Genomic DNA, 10,103 nt, shown 5'->3' on the forward strand with positions numbered 1-10,103 from the left:
AATGAGGTCTCTAAATTTGAATCATACCCCATGCCCAGGGTTGACAAATTAATTGAAAGAATTGGTCCAGCACGGTATATTACAACCCTAGATCTTACCAAAGGTTGTTGGCAAATTCCTTTGTCTAAGGAGTCCAAAGACAAGACTGCCTTCTCTACCCAAGATGGCTCATTTCAGTATGTCAACATGCCATTTGGTCTACAGGGAGCCCTGGCCACATTTCAACGAGCTATGGACAGGGTCCTGAGGCCTCATAGGGAATACGCGGCTGCGTATTTAGATGACGTGGTTTGTAGTACAGACTGGGACAGCCACTTAAGCAAGGTTCAGAATGTGATCAGCTCCCTCAAAGGCTGGATTCACAGCTAATCCTGAAAAATGTGCCATAGGCTTAGAGGAAGCCAAGTATCTTGGATATATTGTGGACAGAGGAATGATTAAACCCCAGCTAAACAAGGTTGAGGCAATTCAAAAGTGGCCACGTCCCACTTCAAAAAAACAGGTGAAAACATTTTTGGGCATTGTGGGCTACTATCGGCGGTTTGCACAAAATTTTGCCACCCTTGCAGTGCCACTTACTGACCTAACAAAAGGGTCTAGGCCTACTGCAGTACACTGGACTCCTGACTTGGAGAAAAACTTTACAGTATTAAAATCGGCATTGTGTCAACAACCGGTTCTGATAGCCCCCGATTTTAAGAAAGAGTTTATTGTTCCGACCGATGCTTCAGATGTAGGACTGGGTGCAATGTTGTCACAGGTGGTGAATGGAGAAGAACATCCAGTGAGTAGAAAGCTATCACCAGCAGAGAGAAATTACTTGATTTGTGGAGAAGTAGTGCTTAGCCGTAAAGTGGGCATTAGATGCCCTTAGGCACTATTTGGTAGGTAGGCCATTTAGGCTGGTCTCAGACCATGCTCCCTCACTTGGATGGCACAAAATAATGACCGCAATCCCCGAGTAACAAGGTGGTTCCTAGCTCTACAGGAGTATAAATTTAAAGTAGAACACAGGGCTGGGAGAGAACATCAGAATGCGGATGCCCTCTCAAGGATACACTGCCTGTTAGGAGTAAGTGTCCAGTCCTGCGGCCTGGAGGAAAGGGGGGATGTGTAACAGGTTGAGGGGGTTAATCTGCCAAGGGAGATATATTCCTAGATGCCTTGTCATGCCCATGGCAGCGGGCCGTCAGGCTCACTCAGACTGACGCCCGCAGCCATGGAACTGTGAGCACTGGTTCCCATCTCCTCCTCAGGAGACGCCAGCGCTCACTTCCGCTTGTCCCGGCCGGGTCCCGTAGGGTGCGTGCGCACGCTCGTGCCCGCTCTTAAAGGGCCAGCGTGCACACCTGAAATTAAGTCAAAATTAGCCCCTGGACTATAAGAGGGGCCCAGCCCCCTTCCCTTAGCCTTGTTGTTGTTACCCTAGTCTGTCTAAGCAAATGGTCTCCTAAGTGTTTTCCAGTTCCCAGTGTTTCCTGTAACCTGTATCCCGCGCTATCCTGGTCAAGTACCATGTTGAGCTGAAGTCGTGCTGTGCGGTATACCACGCCTGTCCTGCTACACCACGCCTGGCGCCTGCCTGCTGCCTAGTCCCAGCCGAGCCTGTCTTGCTACTGTCCGAGCTACCACAGGTACACTATACGAACTATAGACTGTGACCTGTATCCTGTTGGCCAGCTGCCATACCGTCAAGGTGGTACAGTCCAGTGGGTCCACGTACCCGCCTATTAATTGGTTATAATAGGGTCTTCCATCCACACAGGTGCAGGGTGATTAACTAAGAGAAAAGCACTGCTGGGTGTGTGTGTGTGTGAGGAGAGCAAGACTGTGAAGACTGGTCTGCTGCTGAACAGACCTGATATATACAGAGATGAGAGCTAACCCCTGCAAAGGCCTGGACTGTGTACTTTATACTTGAAACGTTTCTTTCTGTTCTAAACTTTTGTGTATGCTGATGCCACAAGCTACCTTTTGTGTTTATTGGACTTGCCTGCTTGAAAGAGAAATAAAGCTTCTATGTCCTGTTTAACCAAAATACTGCGCTGAGTGTCTCTTTGCCTAACTACATTCCCCACACTGCTACAATATACATACACATGGAGTAGGTAAAACTGGTATTGCCTGTTGCAAGAGTTATCTAATGCAGCTTAATTGGCGTAGGGGTGGAGACTATACTGCGCCCCAGGCTCCTAAAAAATATTGTACCACTTCTAATGGGCTGACACTCAATAAGAGGTGTGACATCTGACACTACTAGTAGTAATATGACTGCTTCAAGTGACTTATCACACTTCTTTCTGTACTCTTGAGGGGAGAAGATCTCTCGTTGTGGTGGTGAGTAGCGAGACACTTTCTAAACTGAACATAAAAGGTTTTAAATTTAAACTGTAAATTAAAGATATTTATTTCATTTCAATTCCCCTGTCCTAGAGCGTAAACCCAGGGGTCTTAAATATGTCATCAGCAGTGCAACATCCAGGATAGAAATACCTTGTTAACATGTCTGTTGCGTGCTGATCATTTCTGCCTCTATCAGATTTACAGTAAATGAGACGACACTTATATAACACGTCATCATATGGTCTTGCAGCTCTAGTGCAGACAGTTCATGATTTAAGAGTTCAAAGGGGAAAAATGTACACGAATCACGAGGAATTTTGTTACTATCGGAGAGATTTTCATAAAGGATGTAAATAATCGCACAAGAGGAAATTTCACAAAACGTGGTCACGATTAAGAGCAAAATTTTAAAATGATTAAAATAAAAAAAGCGGTCCAGAATAATTGAGAAGGTTATGGTGTAGTTGGAGCAAGTAACATAAAAGTCTTCACTTGTGTTGGGCAATTATTTTTGGTCATTTCGTCTACGGCTCCACTGTGAACCTTATATCAGGTGATCCTCCTTTATCTTGCATTTGTTAAAGTGATAGCAAGTTTCTGATGCAACAACACATTGACCGTGCAAACATTTCTGGTATGTGATCTCATTGTGAGACATGACTAAAAAGCAGAAGCTGGATACTGTGAATAACCAGCTTGGGGAATAGAAGTTCAAGAATTTGAAATTAAATAAATGAGCTACAAAGTGAAATGTTAGGGCAAAAAATTACTTTCCTTTGTAGAGCAGCATTAATATTGCACTACTTTCCTTATTACTTCTTTTAACAGTCGCTGTGTTATGTAAAGAGAGCAGCAAGCTTATGTGTCTTATGCTGTATTTGAAGGCAGTGGTTATGCAAACCCTCTAACATCTGAAAATGGCAAATATGAGCAATAGTTGAAATATGAGGGTTGTCTAAAAAGACAACCCCTGCCATGTACCCTATACGGATTTGCTGTATATACAATCCCTAATGTACAAGTGAAGGTTCACCAAAGATACGCCCTTTTGGGACAAGAATATTACAGCTTAGCAATGCTAACAACCTATTATTCTCATTTCTATAAAACAACGATTGTCTTGTCACCATTAATAGTAGAATCATGTATTTATATCTCCTGGACAACTGATCATAATATGACGTACAGCACATGCAAAGTTAAACAAAGCATAAAACTAAATGGAGATTTTGGTATTTTAGGAGATACTAGCCTTTAATCTATTTATTGATTTGTCATAAATATAATATCATAAGCAAAATTTTCATACACAAGAAATATGACAAAATTTACCTGCAAGCTTTGAAGTTTAAAAGTTTTTTTGTTTGTTTTTTTTTTTTTTTTTAATGAAAATATTCCCACAGACATATTTCCAAGGCCCTGTTCACACAAAGTCTTTTGCAGGCAGAAAAAATCTCCCTCAATATTCCTAAAGGAATTTTGAGGCAGATTTTGACCTGCCTGCACTTTCTTGCTGCGGTTTTCACAGCGTTTTTCACCCACAGCCTTTGAGCGCCACGGGCAAAAAATGCTGCGGAAAACACTTTCTGCCTCCTACTGATTTTCAATGGGAGGTCAGCGGTGGAACCGCGGCAGGAAACGACATGCCGCTTATTTTTCCCGCGAACGTCTAAAAGCCGTTCGGGATAGATACACCTCCGCCTCCGATTGAAACAATGGGAGGTGGTTTGGGATTTTTTTTACCGCTGATTCCGACGCGGTTTCCACTTCAAAATCAGCGCCAAAAAAAATCTGTGTGAACTGGGCCTTAGTAAAGAGGGTGCTTTAAAGAAGTATTAATATTTGTAATTTATTTGTTCTGTTTTTAGGTCTGCGCAGGTAGCTTTACAATCTATTTGGTACACAATGGAAGAAATCTTGAAGGAACAGAGGATGTTGAGCTTTGTCCAGGAGAATGCAGCACGTGGAGATCCCCAGAGTGTAGTGGACACCATAGATAAATATTGCAGAGAAGTAGAATGGGCCATGAATGTAGGAGATGAAAAAGGTATAAAAAAAATCCAGAATCATCTATAAGTACTGCTCTCTATCCTCCTCCAATCCTCGCTAGGTTTATATATTGTTTCACAGCAACAAACACCAGCTTAGATGGGAAGTTCTGTCACACAATGTTTCTCAGCAGCCAAAGTCGCAATGTTTTGTAACTCATAGACCTGCATTTTAGTTACATTTCACTAAGCACCATTGTGCAATAATTGTACCGCAAATCTGCAAGTGAAGTCAATGTAAATCTCACACATTGCATGATTGTGCAACACTGAATTCTACTAGAATGTGGACATGAGTTAGGCATAACAATTTGTACAGAACATCTCCTATTATACTGTATATTGTACTGTAGAACAGTTAGTATGTGTCCATTCAGTTTTCGATATAACACTAAATAATACTCAATATTCCTTTTTTTTATTAACTCCTTTTTGATTATTCATTTACCAATTCAAAAAAAAAATTTGCATTAAAAATACACTACGGAATGTATGTTAGCAAGAAGTAGGCGACGTAAGGGAGTATGACTACAGAATCAGACTACACAGGGAACTGTGTAGTCTGTTACTATGGAGACACATAGGTCTGAGTAGGAGTTGTAGACAAAAAAAAGATAGGATATGTTTAATTCATTTGTAAAGTTGTTCAATTTTTTTTTATTTTACATACATTCGAATAAAGACAGACACTCTTTAAGTTTCTCTCTTTGACTATTTAAATTGTTGCAAAGTATACTTCAATTCCATATGTCCACCATTTTTTGGAAGACATTACATATTTCATTTTCTCCGTCTCCAGGTCTGATCGTAGATAAAGTAGTAAAAGAGAGAGACCCGTCTGTAATACTGGAGTTAGGCACATATTGTGGATATTCTGCAATCCGGATAGCTCGCTTACTAAGGCCTGAAGCACGTCTGTTTACCTTAGAGCTGAATCCAGTCCATGCTGCTGTGGCAAAGCAGATGATTGAATTTTCTGGAATACAGGATAAGGTACGTATGTCAGCATACAATAAGCATGCCTTGCTAAATAAGCTTTGCTATACAATGGCACGTGGGAGGCCTACAGGTCCGTAAAACAAAACCATTTGCACATTTGCTCTAATTATCATACAACTAAAGTTGCTTCAACGGAGCCTTTGCGGTTTGGTTCTGCACACAATACGGGTAGTGTACAAAGGGGCACATTTATAATGCTTGCTGCGCTTTGGTTCTGTCTATTCTTGTTCCTGTTTGTGTGGTGCACGTTACTTGCATGTGATTTATTATTTGCTTGCACCAGAAAGAACTAGGTTTTGCGCCGTGCTCTACACAGTAGTTTGGATTTGTAGAAAATAGGCGTGATTTTGGTTAGTTCTAGCTTATTCTAAGCAAATTAAACCAGCTCCAAGGTGATTTAAAGCTAGACAGAAGTGTCTAAAGATGCGCCAAACCTATCATACAGCGTGCACCACTATGATAAATTTGGCATATTTTCAGGCAGCATATCCAAGGTTATACTGTCTAACTATTAGACAGTATTAGTAAATCTGCCCTACAGTTTCTACTTAAAGGGAACCTGTCCGTGAAATTTATGCTGCCCCCTCTAAAGTAGTGACAGACATCCTGATTTCAGTGGTCTGTCACTCATGTCTGATAGTTTAGTGATTTAGGATAACTTACATTTTGAATATTGCAGCGTGATGCGAGTCCTGGGACCAAGGAGTCTGGCGTATTCATGAGCTGCCGCTCTCCCTGCATAGCCACCGATTGACAGCTTTTCCCTATTGGGCTGGATTCACACGAGGTCATTACGTCCGTAATTGACGGATGTATTTCGGCCGCAAGTCCGGGACCGAACACAGTGCATGGAGCCGGGCTCCTAGCATCATACTTATGTACGATGCTAGGAGTCCCTGCCTCACTGCCGGACAATTGTCCCGTACTGTAATCATGTTTTCAGTACGGGACAGTAGTTCCACGGAGAGGCAGGGACTCCTAGCGTCGTACATAACTATGATGCTAGGAGCCCGGCTCCCTGCAGTGTGTTCGGTCCGGGACTTGCGGCCAAAATACGTCCGTCAATTACGGACGTAATGACCTCGTGTGAATCCACTGTGCATTGGTGGGGGGAATCGGCAGCTCATGAATATGCCGGACTATGTAAGTTATCCTAAATCACTAAACTATCAGCGTGTCTAGCACTACTTTAGAGAGGGCAGCATAAAAGTCACTGACAGGTTCCCTTTAACTGTAACTTTAGAAATTAACAAATTATGCAAATTTCCCTCTCTTATGCCCCATATACATACAGATGCCGTACAACGACTATGAAGCACATTGGATGTAGTTATACTTTTCATACAGTTTTATGTGGGAAAACCTTTACGAATATATTGCAATCTTTACAATCCTACTTTGGAAACTTTTCTTGGTTGTGTCTCCTCTTCCATGATTGTCATAATGTAAACCGTGCATGGCACTGCACCACACTTTAAACAGTCCCCTAAGGCTACGTTCACACAGGGCGCATACACTGCTTAAAAGCACACCGCGTGCCCGCCCTGGTTGCCGCAGGGAATTCTGGCCGAAAAACTGCACCAAATTGTAGTGCCGTTTTTCGGCTGGAATGTCCGCTGCGGAAATCCTGCAATTAAAATAAAAATGGATATTCTTACCATGGTGATGGGTCCCTCCGACTTCCTGCAGCATTGGGATGACGTTTCATGCCGTGTGACCACTGCAGCCTGTGATTGGCTGCAGTGGTCACATGGGCTGAAACGTCGTCCCAGGAGGCCGGCCTGGATGAAGAAGCGAAGAGTTGAAACATTTGCGGTGGAATCGCAGCTTTTCCGCTACAAAAATCACAACATCTGCTATTTGTTGCAGGTTTTACCATTCCATTGAATTCAGTGGGGAAAACCTGCAACAAAAAAGCAGCGATTACACAAATACAATTGACATGTTGCGGATTAAAAAAAATAAAATGCAGGTCAATTTTAGAGCATTTTTTTCTGGTTATTATTTACACAGCGTGTGGATGAGATTCGCTCAAATCTCATCCACTCTGCTGCTGCATTATGCTGTGGATTTTCCGCAATCACGTCTGTTGCGGAAGATCTGCAGTATTTACGCTATGTCTGAACTTAACCTTACACAGGTGTTTTATGCAATCTCATTTCAGTTTGTTGCAAGAGTGTGACCGTTTTGTAGCAGCAATGAGATAATCTATCATTATCGGGGGTGGCTATAGAAGATACACTTCAAGACTGACAGGACTCATCTTGTGGTTTTCTTCTCTAGGTGAAGGTGCTAGAAGGCTCCACAGGAACGATCATCCCACAACTGAAAGAGAAACATCATGTGGATACTCTGGACTTTGTGTTCCTAGATCACGCCAAGGAAGAATATACCCCTGACACCAAACTGCTGGAGGTAAGTTTCTAAAGCTGAATTGGCACTCTTTCAGTAACTAGACCAATCTTCCAGTAGGTGTGAAGTAGAATCACATCGATGGATCATTAAGGCTGGGGCTAGACTAGACTTTGGTTTGTAGTGAGCAAATGATGTCCATAGGACTGCATTAGGCTAGGGCTACTTATCTAGGTACAAAAAATTGCTATGATATCCCTGCGATAAATCACTGTCCATAGAAAGTCATTGTGTAGCTTCAAAATCTCTTCAAAATCGCTCCACTCAAGAGATTTATTTTTAATCACTACATGCTGGGATTTCAGAAATACACACTTGTCTGGTGAGATTTTCAAGTAAGGCTAAATTCACACTTGCGCTGTATAATCCGTTACTCTGATCTGTTTTTAGATCAGTGGAAAGGTATCAAAATAACGGATGAAAGCGGATTACAATCTGTTTGTATCCGATTTACATTGACACCAATGATAAAAATAGCCCATCCGTTAGACATCAGTTTTTTTTTTAATGGAGAAAAAAGTCCTGTACTCTGCAATTTTATCTCTGTAAAAAAAAAACGGAGGACTAACAGAACGGAAGCTAATGGATGCAATTAAAAACCCTATTGATATTTCAATGGGATTTTTATGGGATCGGTTTTTATCCATTATTCTGATCTAAAAACGCATCAGAGAAACTGATTATACAATGCAAGTGCTAACTACGCCTTACTCAATGCATTCCTATGGACAGTTTATCGCTCACTACAAAGTCTATGTCTAGCCCCAGCCTATATCATTATTATTACAACAACACTTCTAGTAAATGTAATTTATTTCATATAGTTGTTCTAGTAATTGTTTATATTGGGATGTAAGTACCATCCCATTAACAAATATTTCATGTTTATCTTACTGATATCTCGTTTAGAAAAATAATGGAGGAATCCTCCAGCTTACCAGTTTTGTGTCCAAATCCGGATAGCGCTTGGATCCACGTGGCGGCACATAGACGGAAACACAGGAAAGAGAGAGAATTGATCCAGCTCTAACTTAGTTAAAAGGAAACTATGTTCCAACTTTAATTGAGAATTTTGTTTAAAAAAATCCAATAATCTGAAGTGCTGTAGAGACAGCAGCACTGTCCGAAACGCGTAGGGATTCCACTAATGCAACCACCCATTCATATATTGTATTTTAAAAAAAAATCTCAATCAAAGTTGGAACATTGTTTCCTTTTAAGTAAGTTAGCGCTGGATCAAGTCCCTCTCTTTCCTGATGATTATCTTTATGAACGTTTGTAATTGTTCACATTGGACCACTCCTTGTAAAGCCTGATTCACACAAGTGTATTTCATGTACTGTATGTATTAGCTTTATGTCTGGAAGATACTTGACCCTTTAGTGACCAGCCTATTTTGGGGTTAAAGGGGTTTTCCCATAATCCATATTCATCACCTATCCACAGGATAGGTGATAAATATCTGTACTGTGCAGGTACGACAGCTGGGACCTCCACCGATCAAGAGCTTACCTTGCTGTTCCTGGGAACCCCATATGAATGGAGCGGTAGTGCACATACATACTTTTTTATGATGAAAAATAATGACCGAAATACTTGCATGAATAATGCCTTAATAAACAAATTCTTATGATTTCATAATTGCACTTGACTTACTTGGTATGTAATATCTAAGAATTATTCCAAAAACTTCAAGATGATACATGTTTTTTGACAAAAACACTTGCAGTTATATTAACATCACTCTATTTTAGTCATAATGTCTAAACACTATATTTGCTTTGTGGTTTGTCATGTTTAATTCGTAATGTACTATACTTTCTGCAGGAGTGTCGCTTGCTGAAAGAAGGCTCTGTATTGCTGGCTGATAATGTTGTCTATCCCGGAATTCCAGACTTCCTTGAGTATGTTAGAACTTGTGGGCGGTATGACTGCACCAATTATCCTTCACATGCACAATACATGAATGTGGATGATGCCCTGGAGAAAGCTGTATTTAAAGGCTACTTGTAAATTGAAAGAATGTTAGATAAAGATGATGCTATTGTGATTCATTAATATTGTTATTTTTAAAGAACACTGGTTCATTAGTTTACATTTTGGAAAATATCCTACAGTTTGCTGTTTTAGTGTCATACCTAGAGAGTCTAAAAATGATTATTTCAACCTCTGCTCAAGCGCTGGCTAGCCATAGGACAGTGAACATTCTGGCTAAATAGATCATGTCTGCCCAATCCATGTTAAATTCAGAAGGTGCTCCCTTTCTCTAAAACTTGTCAAATCTGTATATTTTTGTACTTT

General features: G+C 41.0%; 1 protein-coding gene across 1 annotated transcript; it reads left to right on the forward strand.

The window, feature by feature from the left end:
- The first annotated feature begins 4,248 nt into the window (after positions 1-4,248).
- Positions 4,249-9,815, forward strand: LOC142743529 (catechol O-methyltransferase-like). Its single transcript, XM_075854390.1, has 4 exons — positions 4,249-4,390; positions 5,191-5,384; positions 7,674-7,805; positions 9,630-9,815. The coding sequence occupies exons 1-4, from the start codon at positions 4,249-4,251 to the stop codon at positions 9,813-9,815; spliced, it is 654 nt and encodes a 217-aa protein (XP_075710505.1).
- Positions 9,816-10,103: the final 288 nt, after the last annotated feature.

The sequence above is a fragment of the Rhinoderma darwinii genome, chromosome 1, assembly GCF_050947455.1.
Source record: "Rhinoderma darwinii isolate aRhiDar2 chromosome 1, aRhiDar2.hap1, whole genome shotgun sequence".
Taxonomy (NCBI): domain Eukaryota; kingdom Metazoa; phylum Chordata; class Amphibia; order Anura; family Rhinodermatidae; genus Rhinoderma; species Rhinoderma darwinii.

Bases quoted from the DNA above. Each gene is read 5' to 3' on its own strand.
- LOC142743529 (XM_075854390.1), top strand. From the start codon at position 4,249: ATGGAAGAAATCTTGAAGGAACAGAGGATGTTGAGCTTTGTCCAGGAG. The intron at 5,385-7,673 runs GTACGTATGTCA...TTTCTTCTCTAG, and splicing joins TTTCTGGAATACAGGATAAG to GTGAAGGTGCTAGAAGGCTC. The intron at 7,806-9,629 runs GTAAGTTTCTAA...TACTTTCTGCAG, and splicing joins CTGACACCAAACTGCTGGAG to GAGTGTCGCTTGCTGAAAGA.